The following is a 27320-nucleotide window of genomic DNA, read 5'->3' as shown; positions in this document are numbered from 1 at the left end:
TGAATGGGGGTGGCTTGGTGGGTAGCACTGTCGCCTCACAGCAAGAAGTTCCTGGGTTTGAGTCCCAGCTGGAGCAGTCTGGGTCCTTTCTGTGTAGGGTTTGCATGTTCTCCCTGTGTCCGTGTGGGTTTCCTCCGGGAGCTCCGGTTTCCTCCCACAGTCGAAAGACGTGCAGTCAGGTGAGCTGGAGACACTGAATAAGTTCCTGTCATGAATGGAACCACAGTGTGTAAAACATGAGGTTAAAATCCTAATAAATAAAAGTGATGGTCCGTGAGGAGGTGCACCACAGCGCCCCCTGCTTCACCCGAGCAGGTTCGATCCCAGCCAGCAGCGCGACACACACACACACACACACACACACACACACACACACACACACACGCACACGCACACGCACACGCACACGCACACGCACACGCACTCGCACTCGCACTCGCAGACACTCGCAGTCGGGTCCTCAGTAGTACAGGAGCTCTTGGTCGGATCGCTTCTCTTTACCCGCTTTATTAAACTTTAGGGGTGTGAAGACTTTCTGCACTTTTCACGCCACGCGTGTTTTATCGCGGATTAAATTCCACTCAGTCACAGATCCAGTTTTTGGGTTGAACCCCTCCGTGGACCCGTGGGCGGATGTGAATCTGCGCGCCTGAAGCTTTGTGTGTTTGTGCGGGAGTTTTTGTGTCTCTTTGTTGTCATTTTTTGCACTTTTTTCTGTGGATTTGGTGCAAAACCTCGTGGAAACAGCAGCAGTTCGGGTTCATGTGCGTGGACTGAGATGGATGTGAGATTTTATCCCCCGTCAGCGGCAGATCCGTCCAGACTCGGAGCTTCTGCACATTATTCTCAATCCACCTACTGCAGCAAGGTAAAGAACGCAGCGTTTGGGTTTGAGTGGATTTTCTTTCCTGTTTTAGATGTTATTTTATTTTATGGGTGTGTGGAGATGTTCTGGATCAGTTTTGCTGGACCAACCTTCTGGTTGTGTAAAGTTTATAAGATGTGTTTAGGTTCAGACTTCTGATGTGTGCGCTGATAAACCATTACATTGTCTTTATTTGAATGTGCACAACATTTCCACACGTCATCCACAATACAATCATGATTAGAATATAAACCAGAGTTGTTTGGATGAAATATTGGGATTAAATGTTTGACTTTAATAGAAATAAACGGAGTTAAATGATGTAAATTAATAAATGTTGGTTCCTTGAGGAACATGTTCATGGCTTGTTCTTGAACCAGGTTTTGTTGGAGCCACAATTTGCCCCAAATTGAGGAAACCTCAAACCTTGTTTATTTAGGCACCACGTGACGATGTGACTCGGTTCTTGTACAGCAATAAAACGTCAAAAGAACCTTTTCAGGCAGTTTTGGATCTTCATGTTGTGATCTGGGCAGTTTGGAATGTAGTAGTGATCAGAAACTCTTGGTTTTGGTTCTGAACGCTTCATTACTTCTCGTTCTTTGGTGGCTTTGCTGTTGAAATCGTGTAGTTGGTGTCACTGAGCTGACGGTGGTGACCGTTCAGATTCTGAAGACACGTTTGGATCTTCATGTTGTAAAGATCTGGAGAGTTTGGAATGTAGTAGTGATCAGAAACTCTACGATTTGGTTCTGAACGTCTCATTACTGCTCGTTCTTTGGTGTAGTTGGTGTCACTGAGCTGATGGTGGTGAACATTCAGATTCTGAAGACACTTTTGGGTTGGATTTGTACACTTGACGGTGATCTTGTCCTCCACCAGACGTGGATTTTAATCAGAACGTCAGGAACTCCAAATAAATGATTGATTTAATCGTGAGTTTGGTTCTAAATGGGATTTTTGTGATTGTGTTTGGGATACAAACCCGAATTTATATTCTGAATGTAATTTAACGGGACATTTTGTGCTTGTTTGGTGTAGAAATGTTCAGTGCTTGGTGTCATAAACCTGCTGCTGCTCATTATTTTTAATTTCAGATATGGATGCATGTTTTTGATCGGGGGTTTGTTGCACGAACCTGCTGGTTCTGGTTGTGTAAAGTTTATAAGATGTGTTTAGGTTCAGACTTCTGATGTGTGCGCTGATAAACCCTTTGTCTTTATTTGAATGTGCACAACATTTCCACACATAATCCACAATAAATTCTAACCACACTTGTTTGGATGTAATATTGGGATGAAATGTTATACAGAACAGAAATGAACGGAGCTTCGTGAGGAACATGTTCATGGCTTGTTCTTGAACCAGGTTTTGTTGGAGCCACAATTTGCCACATATTAAAGAAACCTCAAACCTTGTTTATTTAAGCACCAAGTGACGATGTGACTCTGTTCTTGTACAGCATCAGGCAAAAGAACCTTCTCGGACACCTTCAGATCTTCATGTTGTAAAGATCTGGAGAGTTTGGAATGTAGTAGTGATCAGTAACTCTTGGTTTTGGTTCTGAACGTCTCATTGCTGCTCGTTCCTTGGTGTAGTTGGTGTCATTGAGCTGACTGTGGTGACCGTTCAGATTGTGAAGACACTCCTGGGTTGGATTTGTGCACTTGACGGTGATCTTGTCCTTCACCAGGCGTGGATTTTAATTCGAACGTCAGGAACAGCAATTGAGGCTTAAGGGTCTTGCTCAGGGGCCCAACAGTGGCTGCTTGGCGGTAATGGGGCTTGAACCTTCACCCTTCTGATTACTAGTTCAGTACCTGACCACACCATTCCACTGAATGGACTGGACTGGTGTGTCGGTTGGGGCAGGTGTAGCGTAGCGATTAAGGTATTGGACTAGTAATCAAAAGATTGCTGGTTCAAGCACCATCACTGCCAGGTTGCCACTGTTGGGCCCTTGAGCAAGGCCCTTAACCCTCAATTGCTTAGACTGTATACTGTCAGTACTGTAAGTCACTTTGGATAAAAGCGTCTGCTAAATGCCGAAAATTTAAATGTTATTAGATGGTCAGGACCCCCACAGGACCCCCACAGAGCAGGTATTATTTAGGTGGTGGATGATTCTCAGCACTGCAGTGACACTGACATGGTGGTGGTGTGTTAGTGTGTGTTGTGCTGGTATGAGTGGATCAGACACAGCTGTGCTGCTGAAGTTTTTAAACACCTCATTGTCACTGCTGGACTGAGAATCGTCTACCAACCAAAAATATCCAGCCGACAGCGCCCCGTGGGCAGCGTCATCTGACCACTGATGAAGGTCTAGAAGATGAGCGACTCAAACAGCAGCAATAGATGAGCGATCGTCTCCGACTTTACATCTACAAGGTGGACCGACTAGGTAGGAGTGTCTAATAGAGTGGACAGTGAGTGGACACGGTGTTTAAAAACTCCAGCAGCGCTGCTGTGTCTGATCCACTCGTACCAGCACAACACACACTAACACACCACCACCATGTCAGTGTCACTGCAGTGCTGAGAATCATCCACCACCTAAATAATACCTGCTCTGTGGGGGTCCTGTGGGGGTCCTGACCATTGAAGAACAGGGTGAAAGGGGGTAACAAAGTATGTAGAGAAACAGATGGACTACAGTCAGTAATTGTAGAACTACAAAGTGCTTCTATATGTTCAGGATGTATGCAAAATGTATTATCATTATTCAAATTTCATTCTAATCTTAGTTTAGCATTGAGTGCATCTTCATCTGCACAATCATCACTTTTTATTAAGCAGTTTTGCAAATAACACGATTTTTATTATAATCTCTGTGTGTGTGTGTGTGTGTGTGTGTGTGTGTGTGTGTGTGTGTGTGTGTGTGTGTGTGTGTGTGTGTGTGTGATTAATACACCTCCTAAGTCTTTAAAGAATTCCTAAATTCATATTAGAGTCCAGTTTGATGGATGAGCTGAGCTCGGTGGTGTTTTTCTGCCTCTCTGCACTTTATGACGTCACAATTCTATCAGACCTGTGAACCTGTGGTCCAGGTTAAAGAAAATAATGAAGGTTCGAATCTCCCTTGCAGCTCTGTTGGAGGAGTAAACAGAATTACTTGTGTACTGGCAGAAATTGTAGCTGTTTAATAGAATAGAACACATTTATCTGTCATATATATATCTACACGTGTGCAATAGAATTAAATTCTAATTTTTTGCCACTTATCTGGGCTTGTTTTGGAAGCTGGGGTCAGAGCGCAGGGTTCAGCCAGTGTATGCAGTGCCGCAGAGCCTGGATTTGAACCCGCAACCTTACCGAACCCCTTTAAGCTATCACCGTCCCTACAGAGTGTTACTCCAGTGTTACAACACATTCAGGGTTTAATTAGCATTTCCTTCCACGTTCTATAGGTGCGTTTCTATATAGGTCAGACTGCATTAAAACCCTATATTCTCCCCCGAAGCTCCTTTTATTATTTTTTATAAATAACCGGTTTATTTGCAGCACAGGCAGTAATTGAATTTGAGTTTGATCTGTGGGGGGTTTGTGCGCGCACACACACACACACGTCCTAAATCTAACATAAATCTATATTATAGATCAGTTTGGTGGATGAGCTTCTGTCTGATCTGCTCTTCAGCACCGAGAAACGTTTCTGATTCACTTCAGTGTCGGATTGTAGAAACTATTTCTGATTCATTACGGTTTTGTTCTTCTGCTAAAACTGTAAATATATACACACGATCAGCCATAACATTAAAACCACCTCCTTGTTTCTACACTCACTGTCCATTTTATCAGCTTCAATTACCATGTAGAAACACTTTGTAGTTCTACAATTACTGACTGTAGTCCATCTGTTTCTCTACATGTTTTGTTATCCCCCTTTCATGCTGTTCTTTAATGGTCAGGACCCCTGTAAGGGGTCTTGCTCAGGGGCCCAATGGTGGCTGCTTGGCGGTAGTGGGGCTTGAACCGTCACCCTTCTGATTACTAGTTCAGTACCTGACCACAGACCACTGAATGGACTGACCTGGTTCATTTTGGTGCGCTGGTGCTGGAGTGACTGCAGCAGTGATTTGGTTGATCAGGGGGGTGGGGGGTGTTGGTGTTTCTGTTGGGTAACTTTGTTTCTGAGAGGGGGGCGATTACTTTTTCACAGCCTCGTCTGATCGCCCGGAGCTTTGATGATGGTGGATGTTCTCAGAGGAGCAGCAGAGCTCCCGGCGTGGTGGTGGTGTTGTGGTGTAATGATGGTGTGTTTGTGTGTGTGTGAGTTGGGGGGTAGGTAGGGTTACCCCGGGGTGACGTGGTGGGGGTTGGGGGGGTTGTATTATTCTCCTCGGTGCTTCAGGATCTTCTGCTCTTGATCTCGGATGCTCGTACACTTCAGGTTAGTTTATTCAAGTGTGGGTGGTGCAGGAGTGAAGGGATCTGCTCTGTAGTTCAGAACCTTCAGGGTCTTTCAGACTTTGTTTATAGTTGTGGAGAATTAAGGTTTTGGACTAGTAGTAAGAAGGTTGCTGGTTCAAGCCCCACCACTGCCAAGCTGCCACCGTTGGACCCCTGAGCGAGGGGGTGGATATGAGAGTGATACATTTCTGCCTCAGATCTGTATTCAAGATCCATCAAGTTTAAAATGCACCAAGATAGTCGACCCGGCCCACTTCTTATCGCTAACATTTGCGCTGCCTCAGTCGCTGGAAATCGCTAACGCTAACTGAAAATGAACGACATTGCTGTCAGTCTGAACGTGGGGTCAGACATTAGCATGAGAACTTTAATTGTAACCGTCAAAAGAGTGCAGAGACAAAATAATAAATCTGCGTGGACTAGAGGAAAGGCGCTGCTTCAGCTCACTAGATGAAGCGCTGTGTCTCAAACCACATACTGTTTATTATACATTGTTGTGCTAATGGCTCCTCACCTGCTCTGACTTTTGATCTTTTGATTTTCTCTGCTTCTCCAATTTGAATCCACCGGATCTATTTAGGATCAGTGATCTACTGTATCTGTGTGGTGGATCCTCCTGGTGTTTCTCCTCTGAGCGTGTTGAAGGTTTCCTGTGTAAATACCTAAAGTAAACACCTCAGCAGCTCCACGCGGACGGGCGGGTCGTTATAGACGCCAGTGTTTGTTCAGGTTCTGATCTTTGTCCATGTCGTCCCTTTCTCTTTCATCTCTAGTAGGAGCGATTATCTAGAAACCAAAAACGAAGTGTAGCATTTTGTGGTGGTAGAGATAAAGTTCATACCCCTCTGCTCAACTCTCAATTCCTCTTGGTGATCAACACATCACTTCAGTTCTAATTTAGGAAAGACACTTTCTTTCCTCTTAGATTTGTTTTATTATTATTATTTTATTGTTTTAATTATTATTATTATTATTTTATTCTTATTGTTAACATTATAATTATTTTTTATTAGTATTAACATTGTTATTATTATTGTTATTTTTATTTTGTTATTTGTATTTGTATTATTATTATTATTATTGTTATTATTATTTTATTATTATTATTATCATTATTATTATTAATACTTTTTTTAATTATTTTTTTATTATTATTATTATTATTTTATTTTATTTTTTTATTATTATTATTATTATTAATACTTTTATTATTATTATTATTTTACTGTTTTTATTATTATTTTTATTATTATTGTTAACATTATTTTTATTATTATTATTATAAATTTTATTATTATTATTATTTTACTGTTTTTATTATTATTATTTTATTCTTATTGTTAACATTATTATTCTTTTTATTATTATTGTTATTTTATTTTTATTATTATTATTACTTTATTGTTTTTATTATTATTATTTTATTCTTATTGTTAACATTGTTATTGTTATTATTATTTTAATTATTATTAACATTTATTGTTATTATTTTAATTATTAGTAGTAATGTTCCATGTTCTCGGCCACATGATCTTGAGGATCAGCTCTTTAAGTGTGTGAACATAATAATAATAAATGATTTTTGTAATATTATTAGCGCTCCATCTTCTCGGTCACATGATACTAAGCTCATTAGTTGTGAGAACATGTTGAAGATCAGATCTGGACGTGAGTGTTTGGTGGATTTTGGCTGAAGCGTCCTGAACATTTCTGGCACTCATCTCACATCTCAGATTTTGATTCATTAGAGTTTTTTTGGTCAGAACGTGTTTTTTCTCACGTTTGCGCTCAATTAGCATCCAAACAGATGGTGGCACCACAAAGCCGTCCAGAATCGCCTGGTTATTTGGTCCAATCTCACTCCCAAACATATTGCTGTTATTTTCACATAAAGGCGTCGATTCACGTGACGGGTGAAAAACTTCCAGAACGTTTAGATTATCAGATTTATTAACATTACTGATTCCTGTAGCTGCTGGTTAGAACAGGTTCTACAAAAGAATCCTTCACTAGTCACAGCTTCACTTCAGAGTAAAACAGGGTAGTGATGCCTGTGATTAAAACTCATTTAAGTTTAGGTGTGTGGACACACACACATACACACACACACACACTAACATTTATACACACACTACTTAATACACACACATGCGCACACACACTAACATTCGTAAATACACGCACACACACTTTCATAAACACCCTCAAATACACACACAAACACGCTTTTATACACACACTTGTATGCGCACACACACTTTCATTCATACACACACTCAACATTAAACACACACATACTAACACACACATATCTACATGCACACACACTAACATTCATACACACTTTCACAGACACACACACACACACTTCCATACACACATTCAAACACATGCTTAACATTCATACACACATTTGTACACACACACACACACACACACACACACACACTACTACATACACACAGGCACTAATATAACTAAATACAAACACTTTCACAAACGCACACATATACACACTTTAATACACACATTTATACACACACACTACTACACACATACACACACTTTAATACACACATTTATACACACACACTACTACACACATACACACACTTTAATACACACATTTATACACACACACTACTACACACATACACACACTTTAATACACACATTTATACACACACACTACTACACACATACACACACTTTAATACACACATTTATACACACACTACTACACACATACACACACTTTAATACACACATTTATACACACACACACTCACACTAACAATCATACACAACACTAACATACATTTATTCACACACACACACACACACACACACACACACACACACACACACTTGTTGAGTTATAAATAATCTGACCTCCTTTCTGCTGTAAACATCCTTCAGCAAACTGATACACCTCACACAGCTGCATCAACATCTGCACACACACACACACACACACACACGGGGGTGTGATAGTAAAACAGTAACGATTCATTAGAGGTCAAAGTTCAGTTCAGCTCTCCATTAAAAGCTTGTTAATTTCGTTCATTCTATAATTACAATGAAGAGCAGCTTCACTCATTTTTGGACACGCAGTGTGAGTGTGTGAGTGTGAGTGTGAGTGTGTGTGTGTGTGTGTGAGAGTGTGTGTGAGAGTGTGTGTGAGTGAGTGTGTGTGTGAGTGTGTGTGAGTGTGTGAGTGTGTGTGTTCCCACAGTTCCAGTCACGCATCCTACACTATATGACCAAAAGTATTCGGACGCCTGACCATAAGCTCGTTTCAAAAACTGACGCTGTGTGATCTCAGAGGAGCGGCTGCTGTTCTAGCTGAACAGAAGTATGTCTGTGGGAATTTGTGCCCGTTTAGTAAAAACATGATAGCAGTTGTATGACTGGGTGCTGATCAATTTCACAGTCGATGTTCCGGTTCACCCCAGAGCTGTTGAGTGGGGCTGAGGTCAGGGCTCTGTGCAGGACACTGGAGCATCTTGGCCGGAGCGCCTAAGGGTGGGACGGGCATTAGAAAGTGGACGGGATCGGCTCGGCCGGGTCTCGTCACGCTTAGCAGCTGCCATGCTTATGCAAATCAGCTATCGAGTAACCAAAACAGAAACGGGCGTGTGTGCCAGCGTGATCCGATACCTTATGCCTGCCAGCCTGGGTGTATGTGCCCCGCCCGCGTCCGTCAGCGTTATTGTTGTTTACACTACATGGACAAAAGTATTAGGACGTCCCGTCTAATTACTGAATTCATGTGTTTCAGCCAGAACAGTCACTAGCAGAATTCTAATGTTGTAGCAACAGTTTAGGGAAGGTTCTTTCCTGTTCTAGCATGACTGTTCCCCTGTGCACAAGAAGCTCCAGTGTCCTGCACAGAGCCCTGACTTCAGCCTCACTCAACAGCTCTGGGATTAACCGGAACACCGACTGATCAATCAGCACCCAGCCGTACAAATGCTGTCATCTTTTGACTGAACAGGCACAAGTTCCCACATACACACTTCAAAATCTTTGAGGTCACTCTGTTTTAAACGTTTTGATTTTTAAACGAGACGTCCGACGAGCTCACGGTCAGCCGTCCAGATACTTTTGACCATATTATGTAGTTGATACATTGGGTTGAGAGCTTCACTTCTTTAGTGAAGAACGAACACAAAAACATCCAGTGAGTGGCAGTTCATCGGTCAGAAATGCCACATTAGGGTCAGAAAATCATCTCGGATCTCAAAACACATCGAAGCTTCAGATGGATGATCTAGTGAAGCAGAAGATCACAGAACGTCCAGGAGTTCAGGGTTCTCCAGTTCAGTCGACTCCCCGGTCACCAGATCTAATCCGGCACGGCAGCTTTAGGATGATCTGAGGATTGTGGCTCGTTTTGGGCGCTGGTTAGTCTGTGATTGGGCCGCGGCTAACGACTCGTCTAGTTATAGTTATTCATTTTTAGCTTTGAGAAGTTTGTGTGTGTGTGTGTGCTCGCTGTGTGCACATGTGCATGTATGTGTGTGTGTGTATTTATGCATGTGTGTGTATTTATGCATGTGTGTGTATGTGTGTGTATTTATGCATGTGTGTGTGTGTGTGTGTGTGTGTATTTATGCATGCATGTGTGTGTGTGTGTGTGTATTTATGCATGTGTGTGTATTTATGCATGTGTGTGTATGTGTGTGTATTTATGTGTGTGTGTGTGTGTATTTATGCATGTGTGTGTGTGTGTGTATTTATGCATGTGTGTATTTATGCATATGTGTGTGTGTGTGTATTTATGCATGTGTGTGTGTATGTATGTGTATTTATGCATGCGTATGCTCGTGTGTGTGTGTGTGTGTGCATTTGCATGTATGTGTGCTGTTGTACATGTCCGTGTGTGTGTGTGCACCTGTGTGTGTGTATGTATGTGTATTTATGCATGTGTGCTCATGTGCGTGTGTGTGTGTGAGTGTGTGCTCATGTGTGTGTGTGCGTGTGTGTGTGTGCGCGTGTGAGAGAGAGAAATCCAGATGTGAATCATAGCAGGACTGGAACCAATTTCATTCCTCATCAGTTTCTTATAGAGGGACACACACACACACTCACTCACACTTACACACACACTCACACACACACTCACACACACACACACTCTCACACACACACACACACACACACACTCGGTTCTCATTTTGTGAGGTTCTGATGTTGGGTTGAGTTTATGAGGTGATTATAAAATCTCTCCGTCTGCAGAAACATGAAAAACCAGCAGAAATAAAACAGAGCTCCAACATCTAACACTGGAACACAGGAATCAGGAACACGGGAATCAAGAACACTGGAATACAGGAACACAGGAATTAGGAACACAGGAATTAGGAACCCGGGAACACAGGAATTAGGAACACAGGAATTAGGAACACAGGAATTAGGAACATGGGAACGCGGGAATTAGGAACACGGGAACATGGGAATTACGAACACAAGGATCAAGGCAAGGCAAGTTTATTTGTATAGCACCTTTCATACACAGTGGCAATTCAAAGTGCTTTACATAAGGAAAAATTAAAAGCATTAAAACATTCCTGAGATCTAGAACCTCAGAAAGACTTCTTGCAAACATTTAGTTACAATTAAGACAACATGAAATTCAAACAAGAGAGAGAAAAATTAAAACATGAAAACTAAAAGAAAATATAGTAAAATATACACTACAATTTAGAATGTACACTACTCTATAAAAAGAATTATTAAGAGCATGAAAAACTAAAAGAAATATAGTAAAATGAGGGTAATAGCAAAAATTTCGAGCTCAATCATAGGCACAAGAAAAAATACAAGTTTTTAACCTGGATTTAAACATTTCTGCATTTGCGGAACATCTAATATCTCCTGCAGTCTGTTCCAGTTATATGCAGCCCAACAGCTAAATGCTGCTTCACCATGTTTAGTTTGGACTCTGGGCTCAACTAGCTGACCTGAGTCCATGGATCTAAGAGATCTACTGGGTTTATATTCTCTAAACATATCTGAGATGTATTCTGGGCCGAACCCATTCAGTGATTTATAGACCAGTAGCAGCACTTTAAATTCTATTTATCAGGATCAGGAACACAGGAACCAAAAACACAAGAACACATGAACACAAGAACAAGGCAACACTGGAACACAGGTAGCGGGAACACAGGAACATGGGAACACTGGTACACGGGAATCGGGAATCAGGAACACAAGAACAGAGAAACACAGGAACATGGGAACACAAGAATCAGAAACATTTGAACCAGGAACACTGGAACAGAGGAACCAGGTGAACACTAACCAAAAACACAACCAAAAGTGTAGTTGTGGCAACAGTTTAGGGAAGGCTCTGTCCTGTTCCAGCATGACTGTGCCCCTGTGCTTTGACCTCAGTTCTATTAAACCTGTTCGGGATGAACTGGAGCCAGGTTATCTAGTCCAGCATCAGCATCTAAACCCTGGAAATGCTTCTTTTCCTGAATGGGCTCAAATTCCCACAGACACCCTCCAGATCCCTATGTTAATGCCAGTGGTGTGAGATATATGGGGTCTTATGCAAAAGTTTGGACACCCTGTTCCAAAACCATGTGCATTTTTACTTTGCTTCACTCTTCTGGGAAGCTTTTCTACAAGGATTTGGAGTGTGTCTGTGGGAATTTGTGCCCAGTCAGTCGATAGACTCTGTGAGATCAGGCACTGATGTTGGAAGAGAAGAGATCCAAGCGTAATTTATACCTAAAGGGTTGAGTGTTCACCGGGAGCTTGTTTGTGCTCAGAAACGACTAAATGCAATCATTAGGGGGGCGTCCACATACTTTTGGCCACATGGTGTACATAAACACATGTTTGATCCATTCTTCTGTTTACTTGATGTTTTTTTTCGGTGTGTTCCGTGTGTTCTGAATGTTTGGTTCTGTGTTATCGTTACATGTGTTTAACATGACTGTGTATGTGTGTGTGTGTGTGTGTGTGTGTGTGCGTGTGTGTGTGTGTGTGTGTGTGTTTGCAGCTGGACGGAGAGAACATGTTCATGCCAGCGCCAGAGCCGAGCCAGGACTTTGTGCCAGGGAACCAGGTGGGTTCATTATCGCTCCCTGCTTTTGTTTCTATCCTAATTAAAGAAATTAGAGGCGCGATCAGCCGCCGCCCGTAATCGGCGCCTTTCAGAGGACTGAAGCTCGGCTCCGTCCCAAACGGAGCCTGTAGGGCCGGAAGTATGTGGACAGCTCAGCTTTCACTTGTTAGGCAAATCTGTGTGTATTGTTATTCGTCTGTAACAGCTGTTAATATTTTTGGAGTGTGTCTGTGGGAATTTGTTTACATTCAGTCATGTGATTGGTTAAAGTTGATCTTTGATCTTTGTTTGATCTTTAGTATTCGAACCCTAAACAGACTGGAGCTCAGTGGAAGAGAGAAACTCACCTAGACGCCCATCGTCTACATCACTGGGTACAAACCTTCATTGACCCGCCCGTCTGTGTTTCTGTCTGTGTTTCTGTGTGTCTGTTTTTTTGTCTGTGATTCTGTGTCTGTGTTTGTCTGTCTGTGTTTCTGTCTGTCCTTGTTTGTCTGTGGTTCTGTGTGTCTGTTTTTTGTCTGTGGTTCTGTGTCTGTGTTTTCTGTCTGTGTTTCTGTTATCTCTGTATATCTGTCTGTGGTTCTGTGTGTGTTTTTTGTCTGTGGTTCTGTGTCTGTGTTTTCTGTTATCTCTGTATATCTGTCTGTGATTCTGTGTGTCTGTGTTTGTCTGTCTGTGTTTCTGTCTGTGTTTCTGTCTGTCCTTGTTTGTCTGTGATTCTCTGTGTCTGTTTTTTGTCTGTGTTTCTGTTATCTCTGTATGTCTGTCTGTGTTTCTGTATGTCTGATTTTTTTCTGTCTGTCTTCCTCTCTCTGTTTCCATGTTTGTGTTTCTGTCTGTGATTTCGGAGTGTGTCAGAAATGTGGGGATTTGTGCCCAGTTCAGTCTGAATAGCTCTGGCTGGATCAGGCACCGATACTGGATGAGAAGACCTGACGTTCCAATTCATTCCAAAGTGTTGCTGCAGAGTCGGTACATTTTACATGACTGATATTAGGAACCTGCATCGAACCCTGAATCTGGGTCTCGGAGGGAAATGAGCCGCGCTGTACCTTTAATGTGATGTGTAACCATGGAAACGCTTGTATAATTTATTATATTTGATGTATCGGGTCTCGTTAAGGAGCCGCATAATTAATCCTAATTAATTAATTAATACTATAAACCTGTTATAGTTTTTATTCATAAATAAATAAATAAATAAATAAATCGACAGCGTGATTATTCTAAATCTAATAAAGAGGAATTATTTTATCTCTGAATCACCTGAACAAACGCGGGAGGATTACACGCCGACGGATCATCGGGGATCAATTCTAGAAAAATCTTAATTACACTCCAGTTTATCTGACGGAATTAAAATCTCTCCGAGCGGCCGGAGATAAATAAAGAAGAGAAATAATCAACCGTGAGAGGAGAGCGAAGCTGTCGAGCGTTCAGATCCCAAAAAGGAGGAACATCAGACCCCATAAAGGAGGAACATCAGATCCCAAAAAGGAGGAACATCAAACCCCAAAAAGGAGGAACATCAGATCCCAAAAAGGAGGAACATCAGACCCCAAAAAGGAGGAACATCAAACCCCAAAAAGTAGGAACATCAGACCCCAAAAAGGAGGAACATCAGACCCCAAAAAGGAGAAACATCAAACCCCAAACAGAAGAACATCAGACCCCAAAAAAAGGAGTCTTCAACTTATTATATTGTGTATATAATATTAGTATAAATGGGACTCAGGTGTCCAAATACTTTTGACCATATAGCGAATGTGTTTCTGTATTAAATGTCCGTTTTATTTTGGCTCATTTATTTAATTCCATTAATTCGTGTGTTTCAGCACTTGTACCCGGGTCTGGGCGACGAGGACTTTAACATCCCCCCCATCACGCCCCCCTCCCTCAATCACCTGGGTGAGAGCGATTTGGGGTCGTACCACCAGCTCTGCCCCCCCATCCCTCACTCACTGCACCCCTTCAGCATGCAGGGAATGGATCTGCCCAACATGACCCACCAAAACATGACGGGACAGGATGGGAACCTGCTGTCAGTGGTACGTCACACACACGCACACAGGGCGTGGTCTACAGACATGTACAAAAGTTTGTGCACCCCTGTTCGAGAAGTCAAAAGCAGCTTCACGTTTTCATGATTATTATCATTTTTGGGGTTTTTCGGTGCTGGATTTTCCCTCCGTGTCGCACCCTCACTCGCACCCTCACTCGCACCTCTGTCCACGTTAATGCCGCGCTCGGCGTCTCGGCCCGCCTCAGTCAGTTCTGGAGAAATGAAAGTGGTGTGGCGGGTTGAGGTGAGGTGAGTCACGGCGGGACTGAAGCTCGGCGGGATTAATCGTGGTTAAAACCTCCCAATCTGAAAGTTCTGCTTTACTCAGAGTGAAACGATCACACCTCACGTTTCCTCCATATCAGACACTGTTTACCCCACACAAGGGGAGGTGTTAAACTACCCCCCACCCCACCCCCCACCGAGTGGCTAACGGACCGTTATTATTATTATCAAATGATTATTATTATTATTATCAAGACCTAGTTGTAGCCTAGTGGTTAAGGTACTGGACTAGTAAGCAGAAGGTCACTGGTTCAAACCCCAACACTGTCAGGTTGCAACTGTTGGGCCCTTGAGCAAGGCCCTTAACTCTCAATTGCTTAGACTGTAAGTCGCTTTGGATAAAAGCGTCTGCTAAATGCCGAAAATGTAAATGATCACAATTTTTATTATTATTATTGTTATCAAATTATTATTAATAGTTATTATTATCAAATTATTATTATTATCACAATTATTATTATATTATTATTATTATTATCAAATTATTATTATTAGTTATTATTATTATTATTATCATTATCAAATTATTATTATTATTATTACTATTATTGTTCAATTATTTTTATTAATATTTAAAATTATTATAATTAATTTATATTATCATTAATATTAATTTTGTCATCAAATCATTTTTACAGTTTAAAATTTTTAGTATTATTATTAAATTATTGTTACTATTTATAATTATTATTTTTATCAAATTATTATTGTCGGTTCAATCAGTACTATAAATATTATAAGTAAATTATTGTTTTTATTTTATAATTATTATTAAATTTTTTGATTAGTATTTTATTACTATTATTAGTTATATTATAACCATTATTATTTATTAAATATTTTTTTTATTATTATTATTAATATTGTTATTATATTATTACATGTTTTAATATTTAATCACAGTTTTATTAGATTTTGCTTGATTATTAATTTAGCTCGGTACAAATAAATGCTATAAATAAATATTAAAATATGTGATGTTATTTTATCTTGTGCGGCTCGTTTGGCCTTAAAGTTTAAAAACATGCTTTTAAACAGACGTGCATCAGCTGCCAAAAATAAAAGAATAAATGTTTAACATTTATATAAAAATGAGATGGAAGTGATATAAATGTAATGAGGATGAAGACAACATCGAGTTCTGCAAAATATGACAGAAATAAAAACACAGCGATTATTAAAATATCCGTACTGCTGGATTAAAGGAACACAGAATACAGAGCGTAGCGTGTTCCTCCATCAGACTCAGTTAAATCCAGCGTGTGAGTTCAGACTGTTATGGACGTATTAATGCCGTTTGTGTTTGGTTGTGATTATTGAAGCTCTGAGACGTTTGATGAGAATCTGTGACTCAGAACCGCGCCGGTGGAACCCGGTTCTGTTAGTAGGTGTGTTGGCGGTGATCTTTCGGTTCCTCGTATCTAAACCCACCCACAGTTCTGATTGATACCAGCGGTGAGGGTTATGGGCCTTCACCCTGGTGATGGTGGAGCTTGAACTGGCGACCTTCTGATCTTACTCAGTTAGGTGACGGATTGTTGTTAATGATGGGTGGAAACTAATTCAGTCGGATTTTTGTTTCTCTGTGTCGTTTTTATATTTTATATTACATTTACATTTAATTTATATTATTATTGTTATTATTATTATTATTATTATTATAAATATTACTATTATTATTATAATTAATATTATTATTATTATAAATATTATTATTATAATTATTATTCTCATTATAAATATTATTATAATAATAATTTTTATTATTACTATAATAATAATTATTATTATTATTATTACTATAAATATTATTATTATTATTATAAATATTATTATTATTATTATTATTATTATAAATATTATTATTATTATTATTATTATTATAATTATTACTATATAAAGCAGTGATGCAGGAGCCGGTGAGAGTGTGCCGGTACAGAAACACCGTGTTTGTGTTGTTTTCACTTTAATGTTCTCGGTGCTCGGTGAACGTACATCCATTTAGAGCAGAGATGAATTGTGGTTGCCAGGCGACGGGAGGAGAGATTGTGGTGCTGATGGAGGGATGCTGATGGAATTCATGTCTATATTAATCAGGTGGAGCTGGTCAGGTTCTCGTCCCTCTGTCCTCCTCCATCAGTCCTCGTTCGTTTATTCAGAACCAGATTTTAAACAGATGAGGAAAACCAGGACCGACTCACGTTCACCTCATGATGAGTGCACTGGTTAAAAGTATTGGCACCCCGGTGAAGAGGGTAAAAACATCTGCAAACTAATAGGGACACGCGCTGGGGGCGAGCACTTCAAAATATTACATTTCTATTATAACACAGAATATGGTGCCAAAAGTATGTGGACATCTGATTGTGGGCTTGTTGGACCAACAGCTTCCACACTTCTGCCAAGATGTTTCCATGATGTTTCCGAGTGTGTCTGTGGGAATTTGTGCTTTGGTGTTGAGGTCAGGTCTAACAATGTAACAGAAGAGGGCCTTCCCCAACCTGTTACATCAATCTTGGATTTATTTCACACACGTCAATCATTAAGTGGGGCGTCCACATACTTTTGGCTCTGTAGTGTATATACTGTAACTAATGTATGCACTGTATAAATAAACCAAAAGTATTCGGACGCCCGATAACTGAGAGCTTGCCGGACGCCCTGTTTATATATAAATACAGAGACAACAGACGCTCTTTGGAGAAGCTTCTCACAAGACTTTGAAGTGTGTCTGTGGGAATTTGTGCCCCTTCAGTAAAAAAAGTAGGACTTTTATATGATTAAATGTAGGACTGAATCGTTCTCACACAACTTTCTGGGTTTATTAATAAAAAAGAAAGCAGATTTTGATCTGTGGATTGAAGGACGTTTTAAAAGTCACTTGAGTGGCGCTCTCACATCCTTCTGGTTCCATTACAGCGGTATAAATAGTAGAAACGCGCGGCTGATTGTTTGCGCCGGCTAATAAAAGCGCAGTTGGGCGATAATCCAGGTAATGAGAGTGTTTGAGCGTGAACACACTCCAGGAACACGAGGGAGATCCATTAATGTTCCAGCTTTACAGCAGGACCAGCTTTTACACGCGGCTCAGCGTTTACACTAACGCCGCACGTTTAGCTTCACACAGAGGAACAGAAACGTCGCTTTTCCACGCGGCTAATAAACAGAAGCGGCTCTGCAGGGGGTGAGAGGTGTCATTTTTATTTTACATAATGGCACAGTGTTTTGTGGTCGCGGCTCTTAAACCACACGTCATGATAAAGGTCGTGTTTCTGTTTCCTCACCAAACGAAACTCGCGGAGGAAAGTTCAGCGTCTAGCCTAACTTCTGCTGAGAGAGCAAGAAAAGTCGAGCAAAAGTATTGGGACGCCCCTTCTGATTATTACATTTATGTGTTTTAACATCTTTACCTTTTTATTCTATTGATTTATTTACTTTGTTATGGCATTTTAATCCAACACTGCCATTATTACTAAAATTATTAATATTATTACTATTTTATATTATTATTTATTATATAATTCTTATTAATTATTAGTATTAATATTATTATATTTGTTTTAATATTTAATCCCGGATTTATTAGATTTTGTAATTTTTTAACATGTATTAATTATTATTATTATTACTACTCTTATTTTTTTTCTTCTTCTTATTATTATTATAGTGTATTTAGTAGTATTATTTTTTAATATTAGTATATTGTTATTATAGAAATTATTAATAATATAATTTTTTATATATTATAATAATTCTTATATTTACTATTATTATTATTTGTTTATTAATATTAGTATATATAACAATTATTATTATTGCTTTAAATATTATTAGTAGTATTATTATTCTTGAATAATATATTATAATATATAATATATCATTTTTATTATTATTACTATTTTATTATTATTATATTATAATTAGTTTGTTAATATTAATAGGTTCATATTATTATAATAGTATTTACATTATTACTGTAATTACAGTATTTATATTATTAATTTTATACATATTATTATTATTACTATAATAATAATTTTTATTATTAGAATTATTACTATAAAAGCAGTAATGCAGGAGCCGGTGAGATTGTGTCGATACAGAAACACCAAACGAAACTCGAGGAGGAAAGTTCAGCGCTCAGCGTCTCACATCCAAACTTCTGCTAAGAGATCAAGAAAAGTCAAGCAGAAGTATTGGGACGCCCTTTCTGATTATTAGATTTATGTGTTTTAGCCGATTTATGTGTTTTAGGGAAGGCCCTTCTATGTTCCAGCTAAAGAAGCTTCAGTGTCCTGCACAGAGCCCTGACCTCAACAGCTCTGAGATTAACCGGAACATCGACTGATCAATCAGTTCTCAGTCGTACAATTGCTGCCATCTATTGACTTCTCAGGCACAAATTCCCATACACAGAGTTCAAAGTCTTGTAAGAAGCCTCTCAGAAGAGCAGAGGGGGGCGACTGTTCTAGCTGAAAACATCACACAGAGGGTCAGGGTCACGGTCAGGCGTCCCAATACTTTTGACAACATCGTGTGTGAGATCAGTGTTGTGCTTCCAACCTTGTGTTCCAACACGACGGGTGTGGGACTGTGTTGAGGAGCTCCACAACCTGTACATTTTGGAACCTGGACTGTGAGTGCGTCCGATCGTTTTGGACTGTGTCTGTGGGAATTTGTGCCCTTTCAGTCAAGATGGCAGTTATAAGGTCAGGCACTGCTACAGGACAAGACAGCTTGCCTCGCAACTCTTTTATTTCCTTTGATCTGAAGCTGAACGGGTGTGTTTGAGGTTCGGGGTGGAGAGGATGGAGAGGATGGAGAGGAAGTGCTTGTTTGCTTGTTTCTGGTGAAATGAGCACTGTGGGGTATTGTGGGTGTGGTGGGGGGGGCAGTTGGCAGTTGTGGTCGTAGCTTTTGTAACTCAGAAACGTCGACTCTGTTTCCTCACCAAACCAAACTCATACATTTTTAATAAGTTACATTTTTGCATTTTGTAATATGTTTTTTAAAATGGGAATTTATTTTAAAAAAGTAATTTATTAAAAACAGAAATGTATTATTAATTATATTATAACATCACATTTAAAACATTTACAGTTCTGGATCTGCACAGATATATATATATATTTATTTTTTTAATGTTTAATATTTCTGAAATTATTTTTATTTTTTATTCCAAAAATTCAACAAACAAAATATTTAAATATTTAAATATTTAAAAATATTTGTATTAATAATAAATAGTACACAATAATTATAATAAATAATAGTTATACTAGTAATACTTGATAAAAATACGAATTTAAAATCTATATAATAACTTAATTTTAATAATTGATAAAAAAATAAAGTAATCATGATTAATATTAATATTTTTAACAATGTTTAATCATGATAATATTAATAACAATGCTTATTATTATTATTGTTGTGACATCTTTTTGGGATGCAGCAGTGTGAAAAAGTAATTGCCCCCTTTTAAATGGACTTCATTATTGTGTAAATGTATTTTGACTGAATTATTTTGTCTGAATGATGTGATTATATAATCGGGGTGTGATTACTTTCTCACAAGCGTGTTCTGTAAAAGTCTCTAGTTTAAGGAGACATGAATGAGAAGAGGTCATGTTCTCGTCTGATCTGCTGCTGTGATGTTTGTGCTGAAGATGAATCTGATGATGAAGGTTTTCTGTTCTCTCTCTATGTATCTGAGTTACGCTGAGCTGTGATTGTTACCGGACTCTCCGTTCTGACTCACGTTAGGCTCGTGTTTTTAAATCGGAGATTATTTCATAAAGTTTTATAGAATAAAGTGCTGAACAAGGTGTAAGTTCATATAAAGCTTTAATTCTCTTCAGAATTTAGACTCATTTATTTACTTCTATACATGAAACTAAAAATAAATATACTCTATTTTAAAATCTTGTTGAAGTTTCTCGGTATGAACGATATTTTTATTCATTTCATGAGAAGTGAGTCGTAGAGAAACTACAACTGGTGCAAATATTCACCAAGATCGATCAGATCAGAGCATTCATTTATCATTCAAACAACAGAGACATAAAAATAAATAATTTTATCTTTTATTATTATTTTTATAACAATTATTTATCTTAATTATTTATATTATTTATATAATTATTATAATTATAAGTATTATTATTTATTTTATTATTTTAATATCATTATCCTTTTTATTGTAGTTATCTTTAATAATGATAAAAAAACTAATAAAAAATGCAATTATACAATAATAAGTATAATAACATTAATAATAATAATAATAATAATAAACACCATGAAAATAACATTAATAATATTAATTTAAAAAAAATAAAAATAATAACATTAATAATAATAATAATGATAATAAAGTAATAAGAATAATAATCCAATAATACAATTATAATTAAATAATAATAATTAAATAAAAATAATAATGATAACTAATTAAACAAATACTATTGTAAAATATTAATAATTATGATGATAATAATAAAAAATGTAACACTTAAATAATAATTAAAATGATTATAATAATAAAAAAAAAATAATAATAATAAATAAATATTATAATTAAACAATAATAATAATAAATATAATAATCATAATTAATTTGTGTATTATTTTTAATTTGATTTAATCAGTAGTTTTTATATTTTATATTAAATGTTTTTATTGTTTCTTTATGTTTTGTGGCTAAAAGTCTGTAACGCTGGACAGTGTATTAGAAAAGCTTAAGTGTGTGTGCTGCAGGTGTCCACACACACGCACACAAACAGACAGTGTTTAGAGAGGGTGTGTGTGTGTGTGACCTGGGCAGCTTCACCTGGCAGGTGCATTGTGGGAGAACAGTAGTGGGTGTGTGAGATAAATTTCAGCTCACCTGCTGTTGTAGAGCAGATCAGGTTACACCCCCACCCCCACCCCCACAGACACACACAACACACACAGGATGTGATTTACAGCTCACACACACACACACTGGGGTTGGGGGTGTGCCAGAGGGATCATTTTCAAGTTCTACACAACAAACTCACTACTACTCACCTGAAGAGGAAACGGCCTTCCCCAAACTCCTGCTACAAAGCTGGAAACATCAAGTACTTTATACACCTGACCACATATTTTTGGCTATACAGTGTAGGTCTCTGCAAGTGTGTGTCTGCTGATGATGTGTTCCTCTGGGTTCTGCAGGAGGTTTTGGTAGCCCTGTGGTGGCTTTGGGGTGACGGAGGGTTTGGGGTGGCGGAGGGTTTGGGGTGGCGGAGGGTTTAAGGGCTGGCGGGTTTGGGGTGGTGGTGAAGGATGTGGGGTAGTGGCGGAAGGTTAAGGGTTGGTGGGTTTAAGGTGGTGGTGAAGGATTTGGGGCAACAGAGGGTTTTGCTGTTACAGAGGGTTTAGGTTGGTGCAGGGTTTGAGGTGACGGAGGGTTTGTGGTGATGGAAGGTTCAGGGGGATGAAAGGTTTGGGTCAACGGAGGGTTTAGGGCGATAGAGAGTTGGGGGTGATGCAGAGTTTGAGGTGAAGAAGGGTTTGGGCTGACAGAGAGGGTGGCAGAGAGTTTGGCGTCATGGCAAAGGGGTTTGGGGTGGCAGGGGGTTTGGGGTGGTTAAGGGTTTGGGGCATTATAGGGTTTTAAGTGAAGGGGTTTGGGGTGACAGAGTTTGGGGTGGTGGAGAGTATGGGTTGACGGGCGTTTGTGGTAATGGAGGGTTTGTGAAGGCGGGGGGGGTGTTTTCGGTGCAGGTACACACACTCATCCTCACTTTGTGTGTGTTCTTGTGTTCCTCAGATGCAGCAAATGGTGAGCCCGGACTCGCCCTACACCTGCCCTCCTCATCTGGACCCCCTCAGGTCCAGAGTCCAGCCAGGAATGCTTCCTCAGGGTCAGCTGACCACCATCAGCCAGTCACAGCTGGCCTCACAGCCGGGCGTGTCCAGGAACGGTGGGGGGAGCAGAACCAACGGATCTCCGTCACCACCGGAGAGCAAATCGGCCACGCCCTCTCCGTCCAGCTCCGTCCACGAGGATGATGCCGAGGAGGTCGTCAAGGTCCGAACGGTGGACACAACAGCACCACGCCCGGTTCCCTTTACCCAGACAGGTCCCTGATTCTCTCTCTGTGTGTGTGTGTGTGTGTGTCGTGTTTTTTAGGGCGTGGCTGAGAAACGAGCCGCCACAGACTCCGCCAAAAAACCCAAAACCCCCAAAAAGAAGAAGAAGAAGGACCCCAACGAGCCCCAGAAACCGGTCTCAGCGTACGCTCTGTTCTTCAGGGACACGCAGGCTTCCATCAAGGGGCAAAACCCCAACGCCACGTTTGGGGAGGTGTCCAAAATCGTGGCCTCCATGTGGGACGGGCTGGGGGAGGAACAGAAACAGGTACAGCAGTCCTGCACCCCTGTAACCGTGTACACACACACACACACACACACACACACACACACACTGTCAGGTACAGCAGTCCTGCACCCCTGTAACCGTGTACACACACACACACACACACACACACACACACACTGTCAGGTACAGCAGTCCTGCACCCCTGTAACCGTGTACACACACACACACACACACACACAGTGAAACTGTTACAACAGTCCTGTATCCTTCTAATCACACACACACACACACACACACACTATCAGGTACAAATTAGTTGAGCTGAGTGAGATAAGTTAAAACTAGTTAAACTAAGATTAGTTAAACTGAGATTAGTTGAGCTGAGATTAGTTAAGTTAAACTGAGATTAGTTGAGCTGAGATTAGTTAAGTTAAACTGAGATTAGTTAAAGATGAGTTAAACTGAGATTAGTTAAAGATGAGTTAAACTGAGATTAGTTGAGTTAAACTGAGATGAGCTAAACTGAGTTGAGATTAGTTAAACTAAGATTAGTTGAGCTGAGATTAGTTAAGACTAGTTAAAGTGAGATTAGTTGAATTTGGTTGAGATTAGCTGACAGTTAAATATTAATGCTAAATAAAAGAGGAACCGCGGAGGCGCTGTAGAATTTTACACTAGCAGTAGCGCTCTGATGCGTTTACTCACTAATCCAGGATTACCGGAGCAGCGGCGAGTGAGTTTGCTTTAAGTTAATTGTAATTTTCCGCTGGTTGTTTGATGACAGGCGTACAAGAAGAAAACGGAGACGGCGAAGAAGGAATATCTGAAACAGCTCGCCGCGTACAGAGCCACCCTGGTCTCACAGGTAACTCACACACTCCGGTTAGGATTAACCCGGTTAGGATTAACCCGGTTAGGTTCAAGGTTTATGTGAATGTGTGAGCTAGCATGTCCGTTACTAGCATGGTGTCGCTATTTCCTTTCAGAGTTACATCGAGCCGAGCGACATGAAGCCGTCTCAGGGGCCTCAGATGTTGGGCCCCAAGCCGCCCTCCTTCCCGTCCCACCCAGGGCTCTACGCGGCCCCTCCGTACCCTCAGCAGCCCCAACTGCACCCCGGACTCGCTCGCGGCGGCTCGTCTCGACCCGGCGGGAACATCGGCATGGGCAGCATGGGGTCGACGCCCCCGCCGCTCCAGATCAGCCCCCCCCTACAGCAGCACATGGGCCTGCAGCAGATCAACACACACAACATGCACCTGCACTCGCCGTCCATGGCTCAGGTACACACACACACACACACACACTCACACACACACAACATGCACCTGCACTCGCCGTCCATGGCTCAGGTACACACACACACACACACACTCACACTCACACACTCACACACATACACACTCACACACACACACACTCACCCACACACACACTCTCACACACTAATACACACTCACACACACATACACACCTACACACTCACACACACACAACATGCACCTGCACTCGCCGTCCCTGGCTCAGGTACACACACTCACACACTCACACACACACACACACACACACACACACACACACACACTCTCACACACTAACACACACTCACACACACATACACACCTACACACTCACACACACACAACATGCACCTGCACTCGCCGTCCCTGGCTCAGGTACACACACTCACACACTCACACACACACACACACACACACACACACACACACACACACTCTCACACACTAACACACACTCACACACACATACACACCTACACACTCACACACACACAACATGCACCTGCACTCGCCGTCCCTGGCTCAGGTACACACACACTAACACACACACACACTCACACACACAAAGCTAACAGTTTCCATACGTGTGTAAGTGAAGATCAACATTTCGGTGAGGGCGGGGCTCTTCCTTAACCTAACAGAGAGACAACTCTTCCACGTACTCGAGTTCAGAACCGCTGGATTATTGTCCTGTGTGTTTGTAAACTTTTAACTCTGCGTGCACCCCTGCAGCAGCAGGACGAGGGTGCAGAGGTGCATTCTGGGAGGCAGAACAAAGGCGGTGTGTAAAAGGGACGTTAATCTGGTGGGTACACACGAGATTCGGGATGAATGAGGAGGACAGCAGGTGGTTCCAGTTCTTCTTTCTCTACCCCCCCCCCTCCCACACACACACACACACACACATGCTACCTATTCACCCCCCCCCCCCCCTTCCTTAAATTCTTCTCCTTCATACTGACACAAAGACTCCATCTGCCCTTTTGTGTCACCCTCCCCAAAATCTCCCCCCGCCCCCCTCACCCCACAGAAAGTGGTCGGGTTTTGTTTGGGCTCAACCGATATGTAAAAATGTAAAAAGGTTCCTTACACTCATCACAGTGAGCGCAGGGCTGAAACACTTTACAACAAGTGTGTGTGTGTGTGTGTTAACTTAGGTGTGTGTTTGAACCAGCACTCCAGTCACTCTCTCTCCCTTACACACACACACATACACACACACACATACACACACACACACACACACACACACACATCAGAATAGTAAAAGTACAGTTTTTTAGGAACTCGAAATGTTTCACAGCGTTCAGTTAAAGTCCAGTAGTGACAGTCCAAAACATTCAAACATTCATACAAAACAGAGTGTGTGTGTACCTGGACCATGTTGTGTGTGTATGTAGTGTGTGTGTGTGTGTGTGTGTGTGTGTGTGTGTGTGTGTACTTAGACCATGTTGTGAGTGTGTGTGTGTGTATATGTTGTGTAGTGTGTGTAGGCGTTCCCTCTGCAGGTGGACTATCAGAGTGTGTGTGTGTGTGTACTGTGTGTGTATGTGTGTATAGTGTGTGTATGTGTGTATTGTGTGTGTGTGTAACTCTCTCTGGTGTGTGTCTCTGTAGGCGTACCCTCTGCAGGCGGACTATCAGAGTGTGATCAGTGTCTCCTCTCCCTCGGTGGACTATCGTAGCGGCTGCAGGACTGGACCGTCACCGACCGTCGACTGGACCGCCGAGTACAACAGGTGAGACTTTGGTCATCTGATTCTTGGTGTCCATGGAAACGTACAGCCAACTGACATGTGGACTGTTTTCCCTACAGCGCTCTGCAGAGGGACAAAGCTCTGTACCTGACCTGATCATCAACCATCAACTCCTCCAGCCTCTCACACACACACACACACACACACACTCTCTCTCACACACACACACACACACACACACACACACACACACACACACACACACACACTCTCTCTCTCTCTCTCTCTCTCTCTCTCTCTCACACACACACACACACACACACACACACACACACACACACACACACACACACACACACACACACACACACACACACACACACTCTCACTCACACACACACACACACGGTCCGCTCCGAGCGGGTGTGTGTTGGTTCTTCAGCTCTGATGCTGAGTTAAGCTCCAGAATAACCAGCTTTAGCGACTCCGCTGGGTCGGGTTCGGTCCTCGCGGATGAAGTGAAACTGTGAGTCTGTTAGCACTTAGCGCTGGACCTCCAGCGTATCCACGTCCCAAACTCCGAGTCCACACAAGCCATGAACTCAACAATCCTGTGTGAGGGTTAGAACCTAAAACCTACTGAAAACACACAAAATAAAAGCCATAAATGTTTGGACACCCTTGTTTGGATGCTGTGTCCTTTAAGAAACAAGCGTAGTCGCCTGTGGCTTCTTTTCCCCTAGCCAGCGGTGGATCCTCACAGAACCGTGTGTTCCTTCACTGCTCCTGCAGGAGGCGCTAAAACAGCCACAATGAGGAGCAACTCTATCCAACCGTTCCTTCATCAGACCAGTTGTGTCTGTCAAGCGCTCCGTCTTCTAAGTGTTCCCTTTTCTTTCAATCTAGTCATATCCAATTCCCCATTTGCATCTACTCTGACCTGGAGGGTCGTGCCTAACACGCCTCCTCCAACGTGTGCAGTTTACAGCCACTTCTTTTCACCCGTATGGCTGGTTCACACAGTACTGAGAGTCACGCAATGCTCTCCATTATTCACCGTCTCTGTGCAGTACCACAACCAGCCAGCAGAGGCCGCTACTGCAGCAGAAACCTCCGATTATGTCTGTGTAGGCGCCCAGTCGGATGAATTCTGTTTGTTTACCGCATTAAACATATTAAATAAAAGAAAACATCAAATATTAAAGGTGCCATAAATAAAATTTTTATGCTAAATACGGTAAATAAACAGACGTCGGAAATTAT

General features: G+C 41.0%; 1 protein-coding gene across 1 annotated transcript; it reads left to right on the top strand.

Moving 5' to 3' along the window:
- Window positions 1–785: 785 nt before the first annotated feature.
- On the top strand, window positions 786–27320 carry tox (thymocyte selection-associated high mobility group box). Its single transcript, XM_063017396.1, has 10 exons — window positions 786–868; window positions 12294–12359; window positions 12659–12733; window positions 14198–14410; window positions 22508–22768; window positions 22871–23098; window positions 23844–23924; window positions 24046–24342; window positions 25978–26099; window positions 26177–27320. The coding sequence occupies exons 2-10, from the start codon at window positions 12309–12311 to the stop codon at window positions 26211–26213; spliced, it is 1365 nt and encodes a 454-aa protein (XP_062873466.1). The 5' UTR covers window positions 786–868; window positions 12294–12308; the 3' UTR covers window positions 26214–27320.

The sequence above is a fragment of the Trichomycterus rosablanca genome, chromosome 20 (assembly GCF_030014385.1).
Source record: "Trichomycterus rosablanca isolate fTriRos1 chromosome 20, fTriRos1.hap1, whole genome shotgun sequence".
Lineage (NCBI taxonomy): Eukaryota > Metazoa > Chordata > Actinopteri > Siluriformes > Trichomycteridae > Trichomycterus > Trichomycterus rosablanca.
The sequence above is the reverse complement of the archived record's forward strand: the minus strand, read 5'-3'. Positions and strand labels throughout refer to the sequence as shown.